The sequence below is a fragment of the Microplitis mediator genome, chromosome 7, assembly GCF_029852145.1.
Source record: "Microplitis mediator isolate UGA2020A chromosome 7, iyMicMedi2.1, whole genome shotgun sequence".
NCBI classification, from domain to species: Eukaryota; Metazoa; Arthropoda; class Insecta; order Hymenoptera; family Braconidae; genus Microplitis; species Microplitis mediator.
In genome coordinates, this window is record NC_079975.1 from 7,008,755 (window position 1) to 7,033,640 (window position 24,886).

At 27.6% G+C, this 24,886-nt stretch overlaps 3 protein-coding genes and 1 long non-coding RNA gene across 6 annotated transcripts; 2 read left to right on the forward strand and 2 right to left on the reverse strand.

Annotated features, from left to right (window-relative positions):
• The first annotated feature begins 1,702 nt into the window (after window positions 1–1,702).
• LOC130672067 (uncharacterized) lies at window positions 1,703–2,365 on the forward strand. The gene is made up of 3 exons (XR_008990619.1): window positions 1,703–1,925; window positions 2,040–2,177; window positions 2,285–2,365. It is a non-coding gene; the product is annotated as an uncharacterized LOC130672067 (long non-coding RNA).
• A 1,411-nt stretch (window positions 2,366–3,776) lies between these two features.
• On the forward strand, window positions 3,777–8,138 carry LOC130671193 (transmembrane protein 26). Of its 2 annotated transcripts, none has more exons than XM_057474926.1 (4): window positions 3,777–4,021; window positions 4,659–4,836; window positions 5,778–6,553; window positions 7,735–8,138. In XM_057474926.1, the coding sequence occupies exons 1-4, from the start codon at window positions 3,828–3,830 to the stop codon at window positions 8,105–8,107; spliced, it is 1,521 nt and encodes a 506-aa protein (XP_057330909.1). In that variant the 5' UTR covers window positions 3,777–3,827; the 3' UTR covers window positions 8,108–8,138. The 2 variants fall into 2 exon arrangements, with proteins under 2 accessions (XP_057330909.1, XP_057330910.1); XM_057474927.1 differs by having other exon boundaries at window positions 7,771–8,138.
• A 217-nt stretch (window positions 8,139–8,355) lies between these two features.
• LOC130671177 (uncharacterized) lies at window positions 8,356–13,084 on the reverse strand. Its single transcript, XM_057474906.1, has 3 exons — window positions 12,468–13,084; window positions 12,111–12,399; window positions 8,356–10,878 (listed from the first exon to the last, which is right to left on the reverse strand). The coding sequence occupies exons 1-3, from the start codon at window positions 12,860–12,862 to the stop codon at window positions 9,994–9,996; spliced, it is 1,569 nt and encodes a 522-aa protein (XP_057330889.1). The 5' UTR covers window positions 12,863–13,084; the 3' UTR covers window positions 8,356–9,993.
• Window positions 13,085–13,744: 660 nt separating this feature from the next.
• Window positions 13,745–18,627, reverse strand: LOC130671191 (myogenic factor 6). 2 transcript variants are annotated; one of them, XM_057474924.1, is made up of 5 exons: window positions 18,328–18,627; window positions 17,402–17,580; window positions 16,123–16,234; window positions 14,198–14,409; window positions 13,745–14,118 (listed from the first exon to the last, which is right to left on the reverse strand). In XM_057474924.1, the coding sequence occupies exons 1-5, from the start codon at window positions 18,432–18,434 to the stop codon at window positions 14,012–14,014; spliced, it is 717 nt and encodes a 238-aa protein (XP_057330907.1). In that variant the 5' UTR covers window positions 18,435–18,627; the 3' UTR covers window positions 13,745–14,011. The 2 variants fall into 2 exon arrangements, with proteins under 2 accessions (XP_057330907.1, XP_057330906.1); XM_057474923.1 differs by having other exon boundaries at window positions 14,198–14,412.
• Window positions 18,628–24,886: the final 6,259 nt, after the last annotated feature.

Here is a 24,886-nt window from a genome sequence, read left to right on the forward strand (position 1 = left end):
AGAGAATTACGTCCGCCGAGGTAAATTTTATTTTCCAAACGAAATAATTTAGACAAAAACAATTTTTCATTTTTTACCAAGCTATTGATTGTATTTTCTTTTCTTTTTTTTTACAGAAATTGAAAGAATTGTCTGCTGGTCTGGATATTTCTCGGTGTGGTAAGTGACTTTCTGCATGATATATTTTTTAGTATATTAATAATTATTTTTATTGATTGTCTTTTGACTCGAGTCGAATTTATGGGCTGACATTTTTTCCAAAACAAATTTGATTGCGAATTACTTTTATCAAAACTTGACCTCCAAATATAATAATTCACTATGACACAATTTAATTACCTTCAGAACTTGGAAATATTTCATAGACAGGAGTAATTCGATACTTATTTATCCTAAAGAACTTATAACCAAACATTGATATGGAAACAAACGTTTGTAGCAAACAGCCAGATAATTTTCCCGGCTGTCTCAGCAATTTTTCCTTGTCAGATAATTTTCAAGTTCTCCAATTTTGTATCACAAATTCCAGTTTCAATTTAGGTACCTTTTGCTACGAATTCCTACACGGAAAAAAATTAATCGTGAATGCAACATGATGCAGTCTTGGTAAATGAACATGATGAAATCATGTTGCATTCACATGATTTGTCATGTTTCGGCTACATGATAATCATGTTGCGGTAACATGAGAAAATCATGTGGCATTCACATGATAATCATGTTTCGGCTACATGATAGTCATGTTGCGGTAACATGAGAAAATCATGTGGCATTCACATGATAATCATGTTTCGGCTACATGATAATCATGTTGCGGTAACATGAGAAAATCATGTGAATGCAACATGATTTGTCATGTTTCGGCTACATGACAATATGTGGCAGCAACATGATTATCATGTGAATGCCACATGATTTTCTCATGTTACCGCAACATGACTATCATGTAGCCGAAACATGATTATCATGTTACCGCAACATGACTATCATGTAGCTGAAACATGATTATCATGTGAATGCCACATGATTTTCTCATGTTACCGCAACATGATTATCATGTAGCCGAAACATGATTATCATGTGAATGCCACATGATTTTCTCATGTTACCGCAACATGACTATCATGTAGCCGAAACATGATTATCATGTTACCGCAACATGACTATCATGTAGCTGAAACATGATTATCATGTGAATGCCACATGATTATCATGTGAATGCCACATGATTTTCTCATGTTACCGCAACATGATTATCATGTAGCCGAAACATGACAAATCATCTGAATGCAACATGATTTTATCATGTTTATTTACCAAGACTGCATCATGTTGCATTCACGATTAATTTTTTTCCGTGTATTAATTCAAAGAGTAGATATTTATCTACAACACCAACAAGAGTTCAAAAAGATTAAAACCATCAGTTTCATCGCCTCCGTTTGTCCTCAGGTCATTGAAAAAATTTCTGGTGTGCATTTTTTTCTTCCTAAATTAAAAAAAAAATAATTTGCTGAATTAAGATCTGTGATGAATTTTTTAAATTTATATTTTGTAGGTTCTTATTGAATATAAATCGAAGGAAATTATCGAACACCATTCGTTGAATAAAAATATCATGGATTGTATCAATACCATGACATCCAGTATCAGAACATAACGATCCCATTGAGGTTTTTCTGAATGAAAGTGAGGTGAGTAATTAATATTTTATGTTTCTTAAAAAAAAAATGTTTTTTTAAACATAATAATTTTCATTGATTAAATATTTTTGCCGAAAAATATATATTTCCTTGATATATTAATATAAATAAATAAATGATTATATTACAGACCTTGACAGCCTTATTCACAAACATCAATAGAGAATGAAGACAGAAATCTGAATGAAAAGTCATTCATTGTCGGAGAAAAAGAATTTTTAGGTGAGATATGTTTAGTTTTTAAAATCCAAACGCAAAAACAGTATAAATTTTCTTCGCTACTCAAATATCCCAGAACTACTTTCTATTTTTGAATTTTTATGTTGACTTTTTTAGTTGTGCGAAAAAATTAAATCAAGTGGCTGTAAAACTACGAGTCGAGTATTGAATAATAAATAAAACCAGGGATTTTATTCAATGTACTTTTCATGCACCGAGTGTCGCTGGTTTGAGCAGAGAAATACGTCCGCTGAGGTAAGTTATTTTTATTATTAACTAAACTAAGTAATTTATAATAGATGTATTTTCTCATTGATTAAAAAATTTATTAATCGCGGGTTAATTTAATTGTTTGTTTATAGAAATTGAAAGAATTGTCTGCTGCTCTGGATATTTCTTGGCGTGGTGAGTGGCTTTTTGCATGCAATATATTTATTTCTTTATTTATCAAATATTATTATCATTGGCTGCTTTCGGACTCGAGTCAAAAGATTTTACTATCTTTATATATAGAAATCAATAAAAATCTGGTCTTTTGAGCTTCGATAATTTAAAAAAAATATTTGTAAAGAGTGACAATGTTATGATACAGAAGTTTTAAAAATGATTTTGAACAAAGTACCCTAGGACATTTTCTAAATTGAATGATGATTGATTTTGAATAAGAAAATTAAATATTGATTAGATTACTTCGCCAAAAAATCCAATAATTTACGTGGAGGTTCTAGTACAGCGCGCGGATAGTGCGGAGACGACGGTTGTGGGATCAAAGCATCTGGTTAATTTTTTTCAAACCCACCGCTATTTTTTCTCTATCGCCTATACTCTGTCATTTGTTATACAAAATCGAAACTTTTCTACTATTCTCTTGTAGTGGTAAAAAGTTCATTTGGTTTGAATTTTGTCCAGAAAATCAGAGATTTAGCTCAGAAATTGAAATGATACTTTTGACATCGCGATGACGTACAGTATATATAAAAAACTACAGTCCACCTCTTCAGCTCTCTTATGCGTAAAATAACAAATAAATTTGACGTCAAATTAAAGCCGCCATTTTACATCAGGTTTATATGCAATTTTACGTGTGGGAGAGCAAAAAGTTTAAATGAAATTTTTTATGTGTACTAGATTTCGAGATGTCAAATATTTCCTTCCAAATTTTGAGTTAAAATATTGATCATCTTGATAGTTTTCATCGAAGTCAATTTTTGATACATTAATTTTTGCTTTTACGAATGAGTGAAATATTTGCTTGTCTTCGGCAAATCCAAGCCCCCACTACTACCGCAATTCGAATGCAAGTCGGTACAAAAAGTTGCCATCACGTTGCTTGCAAAAAATATTTTCAAATTGATAGCAAAGTCGCGTTATCTTTACGTTAACTTATTGTAGATATTTTGACGTCAAATTGCGCCAGTAGATTGACGTCAACTTAAAGATCTAAGTAAAAGACGCCATTGCTGAATACTTTTTCAGACACTACACATTTTTTATAAATTTTCTAAACTCACCTACACAGGAGTTTAAAATACTGCGCTTTATATATTTGAAAATGGCGGTTGTTTCTTAGACTGCGATTGGTTTAAGAAGCGCGCGTTTTATTTGAATTATTTCGATGAGTGACCTCGATTTATTGATGCCCTCTTTGGTATTTTTTTACCTCGGCCACAGTACGTTACAACTCAGCAACACCCACAGTTATCCTCTAATTATTACCCTCTATATAATTTTCCAATAAATAAAAATTGTTTACATCAATTTACGTTTGAGTAAATTAATAAACAAATTTAAGTTCAGCGCTCGAAAAATAATTAATTAAAATAAACAAAAACACGTTTATAAAAATTTAAAAAACATATTTTTGTTAAATGTATTTACAATTTATTTTTATTGTGAAATATAAATATGGTTAAATTTATTTCGACAATAAAAGCAGTGATCACACGGCTGCTATTTGCATCCCATGGATTTATTGCTATTTGGCAAGTTACGACATTTAAAAAAAATCCTGTTTATTGGTACCTCAGTTCTCCTATTGTTTTATTGTTCTTCGAGGGAATATTTACTATTGCTATTAAAACTCATCAGGAATGGAAATGGTAAGTAAAATATATATCTATTTAAAAATTAATTATTTTATAAATTCAAAGCTAAAAATAAAATTTTTATTTTTTTAATTGAATTGATTAAATTTTTTTTTTAACTAACAAAAATAGGTCAAAAAAGACATTATTTTTTGTAAAGATAACTTTGATCGATGGACGGAAATTGAGTTTCGTTGAACAAACAAGTCAATTTGGACATTTTGTCATATCACTTCCGGATAAAGTATTAAGACTTTTATTAGTCCTTAGTAAAATATTTTTATAATAAACTTTTTTTAAATCCAATATTTTGACAGTTTCTCAAATATAGGGTAGAGGTGCCGTTTTTGGCCACAGGGCCAGTTTTGGACAATTCAAAAATTTAAATAAAATAATTTGTAGAAGGCGCAATGACAATTAAATTTTTAATTGTATACAAAAGATACTTTTGTCACACTGATACATTAGAATTTATTTTATACTTTTTCATTAATGAAAATAAAGTATTAAATGTCCAAAAATGGAGCAGTGGCCATAAATGATACTTCTACCCTATTCGGTTGATTTATATTATATATTTTTCATAATTAATGAAATTTAAATACATTAGATAAATATTTATAATTATTAAAGTTAATTTTTAATATTTTAGGTTTTGTCCATCAGTATTCCTTTATCTAGCAAGTGTTGTACCAGCAATTTGGCTTTTGGAGCTGGATAAATTAGAGTCTAGATTCAAACCACGCACCACAAATATAAATATTTCAGAGACAATAGATATAAGCAATTTAGCGGCTGAAGATTTAAAAAATTTAGAAAAAATATTTGGGGTTTGTTAAAAATATTGATTAGAACTCTCTAAAGCCAAAAGAGCTTATAGTTTTTTTTTCCATTGTTAATCTTTTTGTAGACTTATTTTATAGCTAAAAATTTTAAAAAAATTTTGAAAGACAAAAGGGTATAGTTTGAATTACTCGCTCTTTTGGTTTTCAAAATTTCTTTTCTAATATTCGGTTTTAGAATTAGTCTACAATATGATTAGCAATTAAAAAAAAAAATTATACGTCCTTTTGATTTTAAACTCAGTGACTAAAGCTAAAAGGACCTATAAAAATATTATTCCTTATGGAATTAGTGACGTGATGTTATTTTGGTAGATCGTGTGAAAAATTTTATATTACAAATTTAAAAATTATCAAGAAAAAAAGTGTAATTGATTTTTTGCAAATATTTCTTTAAATATTGAGTTGTTTAAAAAATTGAAAGAAACCTTTTTGGTAGCTATTTAAATTTGCTACAAAAAAGTTTTCTTGTATTTTTTGAAAAAACTTAATATCTATTGAGATATTTTGAGTTTAATATTTTGAGAGATAAGTGTATACATGGAGAAAAATATTGGCTAGAAACCTAGAAATTTTTATTATGCTGTCGACCAAACTTGAAACAGGAAGTGAAGCATCCAAAAAATCTTTATGCTCTTATGAAAAATTATTATGCCGCATCACAATTATTATAATGTATGAAAGTAATTGTTATTAAAGTTTATCGATAAGTCTCTCGTGCGTAGTAAGTATTGTGATACAGCATAATAATTTTTTTGATGCTTCACTTCCTGTTTCAAGTTTGGTCGACAGCATAATAAAAATTGCTAGGTCTTGAGCCAACATTTTTCTCCGTGTAGAAATTTTAATTTAAAAGTTGCTAAGACTCTTCTCGACCATGTGACCATTTAGTTAGACATAAATAAACAACTAAACTAAATTTTTTTCAGTCAATCAACTTCAAATTACCTGAAATTCAAATATCAACCGAAACATGGGTAACTCTTATAGAGCAATTTTTGATGCTCGTATTAATTGTTGGTCGTTGGATGCTGCCCAAAGGCGATTTAACCCGCGATCAATTGAGCCAACTTTTACTTGTTTATATCGGAACAGCCGCAGATATAATTGAATTTTTTGATTCATTCAAAGAAGATAAAATTGGCCAGGAATATGTTCTTGTTTATTTGACTCTGGGTATTTGGTCATGGTCATTAATGCAATTCACTGTCGTACTCACGGCAACAAAATCTCGTAAATCGAGATTGTCATCGGGTACAACAATAAAAAGAAAAGTTCCAACAAAAACAAGTTGTTGTAGTATCGATACTTGGGCCATTACTCTTAATATTATACTCCAAGATGCGCCATTTCTTGCTTTTCGTTTAATTATTATAATACATTACCACATTGTCAGTTACATGAATATTTTTTTTACATGTAAAAATACTCTTGTAATATTATTACAACTGTACAGACTTTGTGTCGTACAAAGTGAAAATAGAACTAAACGAAAACGTAAAAAAATAAGACAGAGACAGAGATATGAAGTACCAAATATTAGTATAATATCGCGTGATGATGCCTACAAATATGAAAATTCAAATTCAAAAAAACGACGGAGAAATTATGATTATGATGATTCATCCGAATCTGATGATTGTTCAATACAAGATAATGATATTCATGAATTATCAGTGAGAGATTTACCAACACGAAATAAACGGTATGTATTATATATATTTTTCAAATAATTTATTGCTAATATAATTAAGGTGGTTAATAAGTCGAAGTTTTTACGTTTGACCCCCCCCCCCCCCCTCCTCTTTTTAAAATAAAAAAATAATAATTTCATGACCAATTAAAAAAAAAACTGGACAATTTTTTTTTAAATTCTATAAGAATTACAGTTTTTAATAATAAGTTTATTAAATGTAAATATCAATATTTTATTTAAACTTTTAGTGAAATCCTAAAATTTGAAACTTTAATTTTACGTTTTTTTTTTTTTGTGTGCGAACAATTAAATTTTTTTTGAAATTTTCTATACTAAATGCTCTATAGTACATAAATAAAATTGACTATTATTGTTTCAACTACTGATAGTTTTCCTATCAAAAAAATTAATGGAGGATTGCATAGGGACCCATAGAAATCCATCTAGAAAAGTATAGATTTATGTAAGAATCCATAGAAATTAATATCGGAGGGTATGGAATTATACAAGAATCCATGTAGAAAACCATAAATATCTGGATTCCCATATGGGAAATCCATGTAGAAAACTTTGGGTACCTGGATTCCCATGTAGGAACTTCATATATAGGAAATCGTACCAGGATCCCCATGTTTCGGCCTTTTAAAATTCCTACTAAAAAAATCCATGTGGGATTACATGTAAACTCATACACTGAGAGAACAATTTATTTGAGCCAAATAAATAGATTTATTTGACTGAACAAAATCATTTATTTCATTCAAATATATATTTGTTTGTAGCTAACAAATGGCGCTACAATGCCACCATTCAAATACAGATTTGTTAACTATAAACAAATCATTATTGCATTCAAATGAACCATATCTTTGTTCCAAAAAAGTATTGATTGGGTCCATTCAAATATGGGATTTATTTGCCTGAAAAAAATCTTATTTAGCTCAAATAAATTGTTCTCTCAGTGTAGGAATCCATAGAAGAAAGTATGGATTTATGTACGAATCCATAGGAATTAATATAGGAGTGTATGAATTTATATAAGAATCTAGGCGGAATTCCCATGTGGATTTTTTTGATAGGGTTTGAATTTAAAAATTTTGACCTCGAATTGCGGCTTATGAACCACTTTAATTAATTAAATTTTTTATTAACTATTTAAAGTTAATTAATGTTATTAAACAATTAATCAGGAATATAAGACAAGATACTGGATATTCTACTTCTAGCTCGCGTACTTCGCCAAAAATAAATAAAACCCAGAAGAATGATAAAAGACGTGTTTTAACGCGTCATCGAGAGGTGATTGATAGCGATGAATTTAATGACATTGATGACAATGATGTTAATATTAAACGGAGCAAGAATAAGAGATTAAAAAAAGATGATTATAAAAGTACTGGGAATGATAAGGAAAGAGGTAAAACAGGAAAAAGTAAAAAAAAAATTATTAATTTAACTTCAGAAGAATGTGAGGAAAAAAATATCAGTGTCAGTAAAAGTAACAGTGAAACAGATACTGAATCAGACTATAGGTATATTAATTATATATTTTTTTATATTTAATTTAGTTTATTAATTCAATTTTATTTTTGTAGGTATCAACGTCGCAAACATCGAAACAAAGATTAATCTTTAAATATTTTAAATTTAAATTTTCATCTTAATTATTATAAAGTATTATCTTATAATTAATTTATAATTATTATTAAAAAATGAATTATACTTAATATAAATAAAATAATTAAAGAACTAAAGCTCAGTGATTACAATTAATTAATGAGGAATTGTTTTAATTATTTTGATGTTACTTCAAAATAATTAATCATCAAAAAATTATATTTTATTATTGTATACTTACTGATTCAAAAATTTAATCAAGTGAACGTACAATATATTATATATTTTATGACAAAAATATAATGACAATTACTATAAATTCTACTCGCTATATACTACAAAGAATTAATTAACATTTAAAATACGTATCCGTGAAAAAATGTATTAGATCTACAGAGATCTAATTTGTTCTATTTTGGAGATCTAAGCATTTTTATACAGACGCCAGTAGATTTATATAGGTCTATGTATATCGACGTAGATATTCACATGTCCACGTAGACATACTTTTTTTATGCATCATTGGATCTATGTAGATCTATGTAGATCTACATACATCTATATAGTTACGTAGATCTACCTCGACCTACACAGATGTATGTAGATCGACGCATACTTTCCTACAGCAGTTTCATTAAATCTACGTACGTCTACATAGATCTATGTAGATCTAATAATGCATAAAAAAGTGTGTCTACGTAGACCTGGATAGATCTACGTAGATCTCGGAAACAGAATAAATTAAATCTACGTAAATATATGTAGACCTACTCCATTTTTTTCACGGGTATAAAGAATTCTTAATTAAGAAAAAATTCAACTTTTAATTCCAAGTATAGTCAATCTGAGTAACTTCGACCCCCCTTAATAATATGTTTAGATTTTTTTTACTATTGAAGGCGACCTTAGACGTACCCTCCCCCTTCTCCCGTACTTTATAAATGTACCCAATAACTTTCAACTGTCATAACCGTATTTAAATTTTATAAATTAATTACAAGAGATATTAATCATTAGTTAAAAAAAAAACAACGAAGTTGTATTTTCACCAGGATCTATATCTATACTCGAAAAAAAGTATTTACGTGAAGATCGGAACGTTTTTCACGCAACGAAAATGAAAAAAATTTATGTTATTCGACTGCTTAAAGTGACTTGAAGGGTAGTTGGGGGTGGCTGCAATTCTATATATATACCGGCATACCAGCATCTGTATGCGAAATATTTCAGAAATCTAGTCATCCACTAGATTTTTTACTTTCTAGTTTTTTTTTTTTCGTTGTCCGAAAATCTTTCCGATCTTCAGGTACATAAAAAAATTACTTACAGTTGTTTTAAATCACCTGTTTAACAAAATTTCTTTAAAATATTTTAATCTTAAGAATTTAAAATTAAAAATTATCATCTTGACATAAAGATTTTTCTGAAATTTATTTTAAAAATTTTGTTAAACCGGTGATATAACAAGAACTGTAAGTAATTTTCTACATATCTTTATCCTGACAAAATTTGTTGTCACATAACGTTTCTTTTTTTCAACTTATACTTCATATTATTTTTAAACTAATCAATAAAACGTAAATACAGTTATGATAGTTAAGCCATTGGACATATTTAAAAAGTGTTGTGACGTTCGTTGAAGTACCCCCTGGATATATTTTGATTCTAATCCGCCTGTATAGTAATTATGTGTGTGAAAATAATTTGTCATCTATAAATTATTAGGTAACTTAAGAGATCAGTCACTCAGATGAACTGCATTGTTCGTCAACTGATGAGTATTTTAATAAACAAAATCATAATTAAAATAAATCCTAATTACTCTGATAAACTTATAATTGGGACATGAGCCAATTGATTGATTGATTGGCATCCAGAGTATTTATGTAATTTATTACATCATCTTGATGCACACCCGTAGCAAAACAGTAAATCATTGCAGTGTTTTGAATTAATTCATTAATCCAGTTTCCGTTTAGTAATTCATCGTTCACTAATTTGGCTTCTGTGGGATTCGGATCTCGGTATTTTTTATGTGATTGCAAAGCACAGCATTTAACTTGATTTAAATTTAAATAAGTGTCATATCCGTCATTTTTTGGGTAATGTTCAATTTTTGCTACTGCGTTAGTTAAAGTATCAGGCTTAACTACTCTGCAATTATTGATGTCTTTTTTTGATGAAGGAATTGTAGTTTTCAATAATATAAAAGTATTTTTAGACCCACTCTCTAAAGCTTGTTGAAGTTTTTCATGATTTTTAATATTTTTAAAATTAATCAACAATTTATTTGATGATACTTTTGAAGTTTCTCCAGAACTTGAATTTATTTCTTGTAAATAAAACGAATTTCCTTTTAAATTATCAAGTGATATTTTAACATTCGTTGGATTGTCAGTTTTGTTAATTATTTTTTCCATACTCTCAGATTTTTTAATTTCTACATGTTCAGTAATTAATTTTCTGTATTGTGGTGTCATAATTTGAGCGCAGTAAGCCAACACGTAATGCAAACTGTCATGCATATAGTCAGCAAATGTTTTATCTTCTTTAATTTTATTTTTTTTCTCATATGAATAAGTTCTTCGTTTATTGTGTCGAGTGTTCTCATTATTCATTACGTTCAACCCAATTTTCGATGAATGTAAAACTTGTTTATAGCATCTATTGTCTACGTTAACAAAACAACGGCCAATAAATTCTGTCCCCAGTCCTATCTAAAAAAAAAAAAAATAATAATAATAATAATAATAATAATAGTAGTAATAAATAAAAGTACTAGTAATATGCAGTCACCACTAGATTACCCAATTGTAGATATTAAATTTATTACATAATTCTATGAATACTTAATTTATCAAATACTCGGATAATTAAATCAATTACTCATTGATTATTAGATATAAGAGCTGTCAAAAAATAATCGATTACATTATGAGAAATTTCAAATATTTTTAAAGTATCGTTGATTTTAAAATATTTCTTTCTTCATTTTTTAAATATTTTGATAAAAGTGAAAAAATATAACAATTGGATAAAAATTTTGATGTTTATAAAACAAAAAAAAAAAAAAAATGATACGCGATTTATATAAATAACAACAGTCTTACATAAATTCAAATTTATTTAGAATTGTAAAAGAAAATTTATTTCTCCTATAATTTATGTTTGAAAATACAGTAGACTCTGGTTATAAGTTATATTGGAAGCTCTACTCACTCTTATGACAATTTCATTTTTTCCTGTAAGTAAAAATATAGACAGAAACATTGCTTATAAGTAGAGTGTACTGTATCTCAAAAATTTTGAAGTATAAAAAATTCAAGTGTTTTTGAAATGATACTAAATTTAAATAATTAAATTTAGTTTATCATAAGAATGTGACTAACAAATTTTTTTTTATGCTACTAATAATATAAATTATTTATTTATAATATATCGCGTTACTAATTTCAAAAAGACATATTTTTATAAGCGCTTTTAGCTACAAGGAGATTCCTAGAGCCAAACGGGCGTACAATTTTTTCTTTTTTTACTGCAAATCGTCTTGGAGACTTATTTTAAAACTCAAAATCGAAAAAAAAATTATGAGTGTGTGTAGCAGACATTAGATAAATTTTAAATTATTAATAGAGTAAATAATTAATGAAATAAAATTTTTAAAAAATGCGCATTTAAAAAATTTTCAAATTAATAAGTGAATTTTTTATGAATATGATTTTAAATTATTTACTCTATTTATCTATATTTTTAGATTTGTTTGTCTGCTACATTCTCACTCATAAAAAAATTTTTGAAAGCCAAAAGGGCACATACTTTAAGTCATGCGCTCTTTAGGCTTAAAAAAAATTTTTTTTTTTCAATTATTCTCTTTAAAATAAGCGATTGGCAATGAAAAAAAAAATCATACTCCCTTTTGGAATTGATAATGCGACATATTGATAATTACTTGAGGATGATAAATTGGTCTATCGTGCATTCCATGCACTGGCCATTCTTTCCACTCCATTTCATCATAAACCGTTGGCGCTTGAAAAGTCGCTCCAATATTATATAACTTTTTAGTTATTGATCTGGTATTCATGTAAGGTATATCAGTGCGTTTTAATTGTTTCTTATTGACTCCCCCATCATTATGGCGGCCACTACGTTTTGTCGATAAAAGTCTCAGCCGAGTAAAAGTATCGTCACTTTTTTTTTTCGCGCTCCGTAATGGAGTTCGCTGAATTTGCGCAGTCCTAAAAATATTTATTTCATTATTATGAAATTCAAAAAAATTATAATTATAAAAAAACATATATATTACTTAGTTTTATCATTTTTTTTCATTGATTTTATTTTTCCAATAATTGATTCAATTTTGCCAGTATTTCTTGATGGTATTTTATTTTTTGAAAATTTATTCTTATCGTCTTGTTTGATAATTATCGTACCAGCAGGTAATTTTGGTAAGATGACATTATTACTCATATTAAATATTGTTTTTGTAGGATTATTATTTATTTTGTTGTACGAAAATTCTAAAGGTCTATTTTCAATCTCATAACTGTCTAAATTAAACTCACGTCGAAGTTCTAATTTTGTTTTATAATCACTCAATTCAATTATTCGTGTTGGTACAGACTCATTAAAAATGTTATTGTAATTTAATTTAGCAGCAGGTGGTTCATTTAAAATTATTAATTCCACGTTAGGATCCATTTTTTTGTCACCCGCGTCGACCGCAGATATTACGTGATTGTTTTTTTTTGTACACTCCGTAGTCGTCTTTATTTTTTACTCCAAATAAATATGAAGCTTTTGGAGTTGACAAATTAAATATTAACGAACTTAAAAAACTTTGCGAATAACTTAACTTTTTAATATTTATTATTAAAAAAAAATTTATTAAAATTTTTTCGTTGTTAAAATATTTGCTGTCAAACTATGGTAGCTCCAAGCAACGCGAGCTCTAAGCTTTTGTTTATAATGTCACTCAAATGTTTTTTAGTAGAGCTCGAGACTCTACCGTATAATGGGAGAGGGAAATAAAATGAGTTTTAATTTTTGCATCTGAATTCTCTAAAACTTTAAATCGGGAATAAGAAAAAAAAACAAAATTTTTTTAATCGCAATCCGATTGGTTTTTTGTTTTTACTGACATATTATTTGTTGTTATGCAAAAGTAGTTTCATACATTTGTAGTTGCAATAAATCTAAAAATCTGTTTTTTTTAATTTGTTATTTTTTGCGGGTCAGTAGAAAAAATTGCGGACATCAATACAAATATTTCATCAGTTTAGAGGTTTTAGAAAATATTGTTTTTTTTTTTTTTTGGAAATGGTTGCGAAAAAATTTGTAAGACAAAATATTTTTATTAATAAAGTTCACAAAAAATAGAACTAATGGAATATCAATTTTTAATGAAATATTTTTTTTTTCATTTATTTGCCGCGAAATAAAATATTTAAAAAAAAAATTGATGATCTCAATTTTCCCTTTTTTGACGAAATTTGTACTTTTACTTATCGACGAATATCTTAAATAAAAAAAAGTAATCAAAGGGTTAATTTAAAATAAATTACTAATATTTAATATGGCGTGTAGAAAATTTTATTAATATTTCATCTATTAAAATGTTATTGAAAAAAAAAATCTACTTACACTAATTAATATTAAACGCCTTTTTATACAGGTACACAAATATGAAAGTTATTGTTTTTTAAATTTGCTTATATTGCACGTTAACTATTTTATATATATATTTATATAGTTCACAATTAATCTTTGGGCACCGAGATATTATTTACAATGCAAATCATAAACGAAAAAAATAATATGTTTAGCTTTTTTTTTTTTTTTCATTAATACTCAATTTAAATTATCGGCAGTGAAAGTAAGTGTGGTAAGAGAGGATCGTCGGTTGGGATTAACGCCGAGATTTTCCCAATTTATCCATGCCAGACGAGCCATAAGATCTGAAATAAATTATTTATTATTTTATTTTAAATCATTGAATTTAAAAAAAATGTTATAAAGATTTTCGAGCATATTTACCACTTGTATTCCATTCCGCGCGTTCGCTGCTCATCTCACCTCTGAGACACATCTCGATGTACGTCAGAGGATCGACATTTTTTACTTTAAGAACTTCCGTCAGTAACGCAATGTAAGCTATTGCCAATCGTAATGTATCAATTTTTGATAATCTCTTCTCGTATGGAAATGTCGGCACGTGGCCCCTTAACGCGTCGAAAGCCGAGTTTATGCTGCTAAAAATTTCAATTAAACTTAAAAATCAATCTTCAATTAACAATAATCAATTAGCTTAAATTAAATATAATTTATTTTTAATAAATTAATTAATAATATATCAAAAAATGCAATAAACTATTTAAAATTTATACACTGTAAAAATTGGGAGTGAATTCGGAGTGAGTATAGATTTTATTTAAATTCGAATTTACTCCGTCACGGAGTTCCGGAGTTTGAGAAAAAATTATTCTGCATACGGAGTAAATGGGGAAATTGTTTTTTCAGCAGAGTGATTTCGGAGTGATCTGGATTTTATTTCAACATGGTGGCCACAGATTTTTGAGGTTGAAATTCGCTGACTTTTCCAGGTATTCCCATGTAGGAAAAACATTATTTACAACGGGGTCAATCTTGGCACAATATTGGGCTGCCCAGTCTCGTCCTATCAACTTTGGCCCAAGATCTAGCCAGTATTCAACTACCAAGTCTTGGTTTGTGAGCCTTGGCCCAAGGTCTAGCTAATACTGGAATTTCAGTCAAATAATTCAAAAATTCCCTGGCTATGTGTAGCTATATTAAATCATTGGAAATATTTATTTAATTTAAAATACAATAGTATAAGTCAGTCAATCAATAATTAATCATTGTCGTTAAATGAAAGTTTATTTTATTATTTGTCAATGTTCATTGTTTTTTTTTTTTATTTATTAAATGAATAATTTTTTATTTTTGATTTGAAATCCATGTTATTATATAACTTACTCTATAATGAAATATAAATAAATTTTGCATTTTCACTAGAATAAACTTAATAAATAAGAATATTTCATATAATATTAATAAAGTATTAATGAAGTACGCGAATAATAAATATAATGAAACTTATTAATTCATTACTTATGTATACATGTAATGTTTTTAGTTTTTTAACTTTTCAATATGGATGTTAATAGCTTGAAGATCCTGGCGATTGGTTTCTACTAAGACTTTTTTTTTCTAACAGCCTTGATAATTCTAACTGCTTCATTTTTTCGCTATTGGAAACAATTTCTACTAATTTTTTTTCAAGATGGTTTTACAACCGCATTCGCGCTGCGTCACTTTTTGAATAGTTTTGATTGAAAAAAAATTTGTCGGATTTTTTGAGTCAAAAAAAAGAAAGTGAAAATTTTTCCAGCTTTGTGACGGAATTCCCTGACTTTTCCATTATATTTATAATTCCCTGACATTTCCAAGTTTTCCAGGTTTTCCAGAAATGTGGCCACCATGTTTAATCTGTATTAACTATTAACTTCGATTCGGAGTTTAAATATTAAAATAAATTCACCTTCGGAGTGAATTTCAAGGGGATTTAATAAATAAACAATTATCAGCTCCGCATTCACTCCGCATGCATTCCGGATTTACTCATTTTTTACAGTGTAGTAAATATATCAACATAAATTTTCATAGATATAATCAAGTACTTTTCAAATGGCTATAGATTTGAATAGATATATTTTTTTTCTACATTTTTAGTCTACAGAATACGGCATCAAAATTTGTGAGGATTTAAATAATTTTTTAAAAAGTACTGAAGATATTCACTGATTGAAGTACTTTTTGTTGATTTATTTCAAGAAAGTAAAATTTTATCTCATTTGTCACCACTATTTCAAAAGTAATAATATCGTACATAATAAAAAAACTCGAATTTCGAATGAAATTAAACAACTAGTGGTTCTTACCTTAGCATCCGCCGACGTTCGCGAATGTTTGCCGCATTCCTTTGGATTCTATAAGGGCTACCGTTTGGATAATATCCCTCTTCAAACCCATTTAACTCATTGTCATTATGATCTATAAATAAAAAAAAATGACGATTCATTTATTAATGACGTCTACAGAGATATTTTTATAAAATACACTTTTAAAAATTTTTTTGATGATTTTTCGAGTTTATTAAAATCTTGCTATGAAATTTATGGTTTTTCAAATAACTATCAGCTTTAAAATAAATACATTGTGATTTTAATTTTTATGACATTTATGACTTGGAAATGTAAAGTAATGTAAAAATAAAGTGTATAATTTATCATGAATATAATGAACATAAAGTCATGATTATGATTTTAACTGTTGAATAAATAATTTGCTTTAAATTCAAAGAAAAAATTTTTAATAGTGTACAAATAAAAATATAACATAGTTGGGTTTTTTTAAATATAAGTATTAGTATGAAATATAAATTTATCTTCAGCGACTTAAGATTCATTAATATTTAATTCATTAATATATTCATTATTTTATCCTAGGAAACAAATTCATTAATTCATTAATAAACATACACAGAAAAAAAAATTTCTCGGCGCAAAAAAATTTAATTGGCTCCAATAAAATTTTTACTTACCCCAAAAAATCATTTCATTATATATAATGAAAAATATTTATAAATTAAAAACAAAAATTCTCTTGGGGCAAGAAACAGTTTTTTAAGGCGAAAAAAAATTTCTTGCATCGAGAAATTTTTTCTAATCCTAAAAAAATTTTTTTTCTTCAATTCATAATGCGAAAAATTTCTTGCGCTATGAAATCATTTTTTTCTGTGTACTTTTGTGGCCAATTATTTAAATTAAATATATTCTAGACTAAATATATTGTATATAAATATACTGGTTTATTAAATATTAACAAAATTTAACGGAGCATAATCAAGGCAAGTGTTCATTGAGAGTTGAAATAAATTCTAAATAATTTAATATATTTCTCTTAGTAATATAAAATTAAAATACTAATTACAGTTAATAAGTTAGTAGCTAGTAGTTTTTTTTTATAATTTAACTATTTGCTTGAACTTGCACTGTAGTAAAATTGATAGTGAATTTTTAATCCGAATTCACTTCGTCACTGGAAGTTCTCGAGTTTAAAAAAAATTCACTCCGTGTACTTGAACGATTTGCGTCAATTTGTATATACAAAGTTTTTAAATGTATAAGAACATGAGAATTAGTATATGTGTCAATTTACCTTGTGTTGACAGCGGTATATTATATTGTAAGGGCAAGTGTGTATGGCTATGGGGTGAAGTATGAGCCGCCACGTGTTGCGTCGCTCGGCCTGCATAGGCACAAGATGGTAAATCTGTAAGATCTTCTTCACTAATATCACTACCTCCTCCACCTCCATTTCCTACGTAATATCTTGTGCTGAAAAAATATTTTTATAACTATTATCTATTTCATCTAGAAGTTAAATTTTACTTATTGTCCATGGAAATTTTTTTTTTAATTGTAAAATTCAATTTTTAATTTTCGATTCTCTGTAACCGAGAAATAGACTAATTTCGATACTGTAAGTAATCAGTAAAATGAATTATTAAAAAATTTTTTTAATTTACTTCATGACTCATGAAAAAAGTAATACGAGATAGAAAACTCGTTAAAAATAAATTAATATGTGATATTCAATATAATAAAGACTAATTTTGAACGTCTCTTTTTTCAAAATTAGGATTTCGAGGTCAATTAAATTCAAAAAAATATTTTTTTTTGAATCATTATAAAAAATCTTATGAAAATGAAAGTAGAAATTTTGAGTCCTCAAATTTTTATGAAAAAATCAAAAATCGTTCTTCTTTATTTTAGAATTGTATATATACGGAAAAAAAAAATTCTTGAGTGAAACTAAATATTCTTGATTCAAGAAAATTTTTTTGAAAACCTCAATTTTCTCGGATAAAGTAGAAATTTCCTCTGACTAATTCAAATTCTCTTGGCTCAAGAAAACCTTGACTTGGTTACCGAAAACGTTTTCCAAAATATGTTCTTGACTCAAGACTTTTTTTTCTATAATAATTTTTTTTATCTTAAAATTTTTATGTTCTGACAAATAATCCTCGAAAAAAATAATTCCGCATTAGTAAAAAAAAAATTTGTTTACTGAATTATAATTACTTTGCACAAATAGAATCAGCGGGTTTGTGTGAAGCCGGAATAACTCGATGCCTTGAGCTAATGCGATGTCCACGTTCTTCATAATTGTAAGCCAAATGAGACGCCATATTTAGATAAATCACAGCCTATTTATTCACAATTATTTATAATTCACGGTTTTCAAATACTCATAGTTCACTATTTAAAATATTTAAAAATAATCTATACACACAAAAAATTCAACTATTTAAATATTGTTATTTTTTTATACAAAAAATTTTTTTAAATAAACGAAAGATAGAGCACAGAATTACAACTCGTTTAAAAGTGCAACTACCGAATTTGTCCCAAAGGACTTTGCTTTATATACCTATCCCCGATTGCACATTAGAGGGGATTCTCAGGATCGATACCAACCCCTGGGCGGAGCAAGTCGACCAATGGGCTTACAATGATGATAAAATTATTATCAAGAGAGTTACGGATTGGTTGAAATTTAATAACGCAATTTACTTTAACTATAAAGTTGGGGTGGTAGAGCCACTGCGGTTTATCGTTACTGCCAAACTAAATTATTTTATACTCACTCGAGTGTATAATGTTCCATACTATGAACGAATAATATTAAAATGAACGGAAATAAAAAAAATAAAATATTTATAATAATAATAGTAAACCCAAAAAAATAAAAAATTAAAATGGCCGGGAGTCATTGCAGTTTTAACCACATTAAAGTGGATTCTTTTAATTACCAATTCACTCAATTCGACTCACTAATTTTACTTATGGTAAAAAAAACAAAATTCATAAATTATTAATTTAAAATTTTAGTTATTGATAATGATATTTGAAATATTTTATCTACTTACTGTCAAATTAACTTCATTTGAATGAGGAGTTATTTCAAATTATAGATAAAAAAAAATGTGAGGTTTATTATTAATATTTATTATTTTATAAAGAGGCATTAAATATAAAATTAGATATTTATCGATGTGACAGCCTGAGAAAAGGAAGATTCAATTGACAATTCAAATATTAGCCTTCCCATCGTTTTCAATTGAATGGCTTACAAATATTCAAATGAGCTATGTTTTCGCGGTATACAATACACCAGTAAGGCGCAATTATACGAGGTGTTAATACGACCACAATAGTATTTGTACGTAGGGTTGTAGGTACAATCTAAGGGGATAATTGTATTGTCGTAATATATATGAATCAAAATATGTACATACGCATGTATATATATATATATTGTGTAAGTTTCTCGAGTAAACTCAAACTTTAAATGTACTAGATATTTCCTCTGCTTCAAATTTAAATTAGTTTTAATGATTTCTGTACCTCATTGTATTAATTGGATCTAACTCAAGTTTGAAATGATACTGAAGTTAGCCGACGTCTAATAATTTTTGAATTTTTTTTCAAAACGATAAATTATAAAAAAAAAAATGTTTGAAAAAATTGCATTTATAGTTTCTTTAATTTTCTACAAGCGCATATTTTTTTTCTTTTTTTTTTTGTAATTGATTTGTTGAAAAAAAAATTTGAAAATTTATATCTGTCTGCTAACTTCAGGTTCATAGTTTTAATGCGCATACACAGAAAAAAAAAATTTTCTTGGCACGAAAAATTCTTAGTCGAACCATGAAAAAAATTATTCGAGTGAATGAAAATTGTTTGTTTTCATTTTATAACGAAAAAATTTTCTTTCGCCAAAAAATCCTTTTTTTCTATGTAATTAACATTTTTTATTTAAATTTATATGTCATATTGATTAAAACAGAATACACTCAAAATTGAAAGTAAATTCGGAGTGAGTATAGATTTTATTTAAAAATTCAAATTCACTCCGTGACTTAAAGTTCTGGAGTTTTTAAAAAAATCACCCCGCATATGGAATGAATAGAGAACTTTTTTTCAGCAGAATGATTTCGTAGTGACTTAGATTTTATTTCAATCCGCATTAACTCCGATCGGAGTTTAAATATTAAAATCAAATCCCCTCTGGAGTGAATTTCATTTCGAGGGAAGTGAATAAATAAAAAATCATCCACTCCGAATTTAATTTGCAGTCTTTTCGGAAATTTTTTACAGGGAAATAAGACATATTTAAAAAATTAATAAAATTGTAAGATATTTGTAGATGCATTAATTCAATTCTAAAGTGTGTCAACATTTTGAGTATATATGTACCTATATAAATCAACCGCAACTGCTCTCGAGAGCTCTAACACTGTTTCTGTCCCTGACATAAACGATTATTTATCTCAATTTGTTACGATAGGGTACTCAATCCCAAGGAACCGTGAATTTAATACTACAAATATTTTTATTTGTTTTATACGGCATATTAATATTATGAATTTTCATTAATTTAATTTTTATGATGAGAGAATTAATACATTTTTTATATTATGATAATTATTTTTTACTATAAATAAAATTGATCGTTTAGTTAAATTATAAAAAAGAGTGATTTGCTTGACTTTGATAAATTCTAATCGGCAGAAAAATAAATGAGAAATCTGAAAATTTTTAAAATACGAAAATTAGTGATGATGAACAAAAGATATTAAAATTTGGGCAAAAATTAAGAATTTAGTAGATGGAATTTTAGAAAATAATTTTCACATAAATATTAGTATAAATATTGTGCAGAAAAAAAAAATTTATAATGTCACTCCAGATTTTTTTTTCGATTTAAAAAAAATCTTGAGAATATTTTCCATTAAAATTAATAATAACAATAATTATGACTTTTGAATTCAAATTAATTTTTAATGATTGATTTTAATTACTTTGTAATTTATATGTGTATCATAGAATATTTAATGAGAATTTCGTGATAAAAAGTGTACGTTCATAATATTATGTAATAGTGATAATTTATAAAGAAATGATAATTGAAAGTGATTGGATACGGAATCGGTGGAGTGGTCGGATTTCCGTTCAAACATTTAATTCGCGATTACACACTAGCCACCCGTCTATTCCTTTCAGGGTAACACAGAGAACCCCCTGTCAGCACCAGCGACAAGAGGGTAGCCAGTGAGCTTTATAATAGAGATTTCACGCCGCGGGCCCTTCCTGAACTAGTTCTCACAGTAGGGGTCTTTATCGATGTAAATAAATTGTCCAAAGTATCATCCTCTATTATACTTTCAACTGCTGGACTAAAATTTTACAATCCTTCAAAAGAGCCTTTGGACGCGTGCCTCTAAGTATCTGTTTATAGTCCGTGGGGATCAATTTATTTGCTAAATTATTTATTGCTCAAATATGCTTACGAGGTTATACGAGTGGTTGAACATGGTTTACCAAAATCCGTTTGATTGTTGAATTTAGGATCGTTGGGAAAAACAAACTATTTGTGGTTTTTTAGATTCATTACATTCAATTAAAGGAAGGGTGGGCAAAACGGAATCACTGACAAAATAATAGATTTTTGTGGACTCAAATTCTCTGGATCTCCTTCTCTTGACTTCAATTTAGAGTAATTAAACCAAATTTACAGTTGCTATGAAATATTTTTTTACTTGGCAGACAAAATGGACCACCCCCTAAAAAAAGAAAAAAAAATTTTTCCTTAAAAAAAAATGAGTATGATAAAATTATTGTTCACTGATTATTACTATATTTAATTTTGTTTTTTAGTTTTAAAGCATAACATTCTTTGAAGTTTATTCTATCAAAAGTATAAGTTTCAATGATAAATCAAATTTTCTGAAAAAAAATGGGTTTCAATTTGAACCCTAATCCCATGTCGCTGTTTTTAACACTCGTAAAACTTGAACATAAGTCATTAGCGCCCGCTATTAATTTAAATATGTTATTCTGTAAGGAAAAATCTAAAAAAATTCGTAGATCTTCTTCGGACTTCTTACTATGCGATAGAGTTGATGCCAGTCCCGAAAATCCCTTTTTCAATAAACATTTTCATCAAAATTCGGAAGCATGTAAGCTGCTTATAAGCAAAATATTTGAAAATTCATGGACACAAACGAGCTATGTTCAAGGGATTAGGGTTAAACAAAATTTTGGAACAAATTTTTTACCAAATTTTTAGTGCCCCGCTGTTTTGACCACCAGTTGGTTATACACTTTCTCTTCCTCACTTCTCGGATTGTAATTTTTTTTTTCAAATTTAGTAAAAATTACTTAATTTTTTTCTCCGTGTATCAAATAATTATTATTATTAATTAAGATCTAATGAGATCTGACTAGATCAACTGGCATTTGATTTTAGATCTACATGAAAACGTAAATAAAATCGATTTGAATTCTCTCAAATTTATGTAGATCTCAAATCTAAATTTTTTCTACGATTTGATAATTAGCTTTGATCAATAAAAATCTATACAAATTTACAAGTCTAAGTATACTCCGGAATTTAAGTCCCAGTGTATATTTTTTTTCTTAGGCATTTATTTTTTTCGTCTGCTTGATATTTATATTAATTAGTAAACTTAAATAAAATATCAAATTTTTTTTCAACATGTATGGATAAATAAAAATATATATGTATCATAATTCTATATATAGAAACAATTTTTACACACAAAGAGTTAATAAATCACTTGTGTAATGAGGCGACATTGAATCGCAACCAATTCCAAACGAATATGTATCGATAATAATGTATAGAGAAACGTCAATAAAAGAATACAGAAAATGTGGAAACACTTAAATGATTTTGGATACATGCTTTCTGGCACTTACACTTAAACTTACAAATAGATCGGTTAGGTATAGATTTGCGTATGCCCCCGAAGAAGTCGGCTAGTGACGTGGTTCAGTTCACGTGTCTCGGCGTGTGTCCTTTTGTATTTAACTGGCTCATCGCGAGAAGGGCAGATTGAGACCAATTGAACGTGCTACGACACGTGTGCCAAATAGGCTTGGTGGTCTGCTCTGTGTTTGTATTCTACCATATATAGCTTTATACTTGATCGAATGCATTTTTTTTATTGTCAATTTTTAAATAGTATTACTTATTTAAAATGTTTATTTTTTTTTATTCTAAATAGGATTTGGAAACATATGTATACGATTTGCTCGCGTTATTTGAAATAATTTTAGTTTCAAAAAATTTGGACAGAAAATATTTTAAAGTGAAATTATTATGGTGGTAAAATATTTAATTGGTTGATAAATAAATTGAATTTTTAGTTAAAAATATAAAAAATTTACACTGAAAAATTTGGAGTGAATTCGGAGTAATTATGGATTTTACTTAAATCCGAATTCACGTCGTCATTCAGAGTTCCGGAGTTTTAAAAAAATTCACTCCCCATATGGAGTAAACTTGGAGTTTGTTTTTCAGCGGAATGATTTTGGAGTGATCTGGATTTTATTTAAATCCTTATTCACTCCGATTCAGAGTTTTGATATTAAAATTATCACCTTTTACACAGTTAGAAATTTTGTGTATTTGTGTTAAAAAATTCTTTGGTTAAATTTTTTTTGTTGATTTTTAACACAGAAATCTGTCAATTCAACACAAACCGTTTGTGTTATTTACTTTAACAGATTTTTTATGTTAAATGATTAGAAAATCTATAATGTAACACATTTCTTGTGTTATTCGAAAATTAACACAAAATTTGTGTTGTTTTGACTAAACGTTTCCGGGCGATTCTTCATTACTATAACCAAGCAAAGCATTGTCTGCAGGGAAATTTGGATTATAATTTATTTACATTTAAATATATACATTTTACAATTAAATTTAGATAACTTTCATACCTTTTTGACCTGGTTCAATTATTCGCTAAATTGACATAAGTTCTACTAAGGGTAGATCAGTATACTTGAGTTGATTAGGTTATGTGCTTATGTTTATTAGCTGATTTTAACACGAAAAATGTGTTAAATTTACACAAATGTTCTGTTAAAAGAACAGATTTTATGTGTTTAATTTTATTTAACATAAACTTTGTGTTAAAGATCAACACAAACGCAATGTCTTGAATTAACACAAAAATTTGTGTAGACCGTTTGCAACAGACGATTTGTGTTGAATTTAACACAAACTTTCTGCCTGTGTAGGAATAAATTTCACGCCGAAGGGATTAAATAAATAAACAGTCATCTGCTTCATGTTCACTCCGAATTTAATCCGCGATCACTCCGCAAATTTTTTACACCGTAATATATGTCAATGATAGTATGCGCAATAATTTAAATTGATTGATATTGATTGCCAATATTGTTATTGTTATTTTTTTTACTTGACAAAATTTTATCTTTTCAACTATTATCATAAATAATTATTTTAATCAATCAAATATTTATTAACTTGAAAAAATTGATTTCCTAAATTTTGACGAGAAGAAAAAAAATTGCGGCCCCTGTAATTTGTTACAGTAAAATAAATTCTGAATTCATTTTATTCATCTTTATTTTTTTTTTTTACCAAAAAAAAATTATTGTAGTTTACGTTTCCGAATATTTATTTGAACTGATAAGTGTGAGAAAACTAGAAAGATAAAAAATCAAAGCCCGACAATAATACATTTGAAATCAGTAATATCAATTTTATAAAATTGACCTTACCATGACTGCACAGTAAACC

What these genes read in the sequence shown, in the direction of transcription:
- LOC130671193 (XM_057474926.1), top strand. Translation starts at nt 3,828, where the DNA reads ATGGTTAAATTTATTTCGACAATAAAAGCAGTGATCACACGGCTGCTA. An exon ending in ACTCATCAGGAATGGAAATG is followed by an intron (nt 4,022 to 4,658) that starts GTAAGTAAAATA and finishes TTAATATTTTAG; the next exon opens with GTTTTGTCCATCAGTATTCC. An exon ending in TTACCAACACGAAATAAACG is followed by an intron (nt 6,554 to 7,734) that starts GTATGTATTATA and finishes ACAATTAATCAG; the next exon opens with GAATATAAGACAAGATACTG.
- LOC130671177 (XM_057474906.1), bottom strand. Translation starts at nt 12,862, where the DNA reads ATGGATCCTAACGTGGAATTAATAATTTTAAATGAACCACCTGCTGCT. An exon ending in AAAAAAAATGATAAAACTAA is followed by an intron (nt 12,400 to 12,467) that starts GTAATATATATG and finishes AAATATTTTTAG; the next exon opens with GACTGCGCAAATTCAGCGAA. An exon ending in GACCAATTTATCATCCTCAA is followed by an intron (nt 10,879 to 12,110) that starts GTAATTATCAAT and finishes TTTTTTTTTTAG; the next exon opens with ATAGGACTGGGGACAGAATT.
- LOC130671191 (XM_057474923.1), bottom strand. Translation starts at nt 18,434, where the DNA reads ATGGCGTCTCATTTGGCTTACAATTATGAAGAACGTGGACATCGCATT. An exon ending in TATACCGCTGTCAACACAAG is followed by an intron (nt 16,235 to 17,401) that starts GTAAATTGACAC and finishes TTTTATTTATAG; the next exon opens with ATCATAATGACAATGAGTTA. An exon ending in GAACGTCGGCGGATGCTAAG is followed by an intron (nt 14,413 to 16,122) that starts GTAAGAACCACT and finishes TGAAATTTTTAG; the next exon opens with CAGCATAAACTCGGCTTTCG.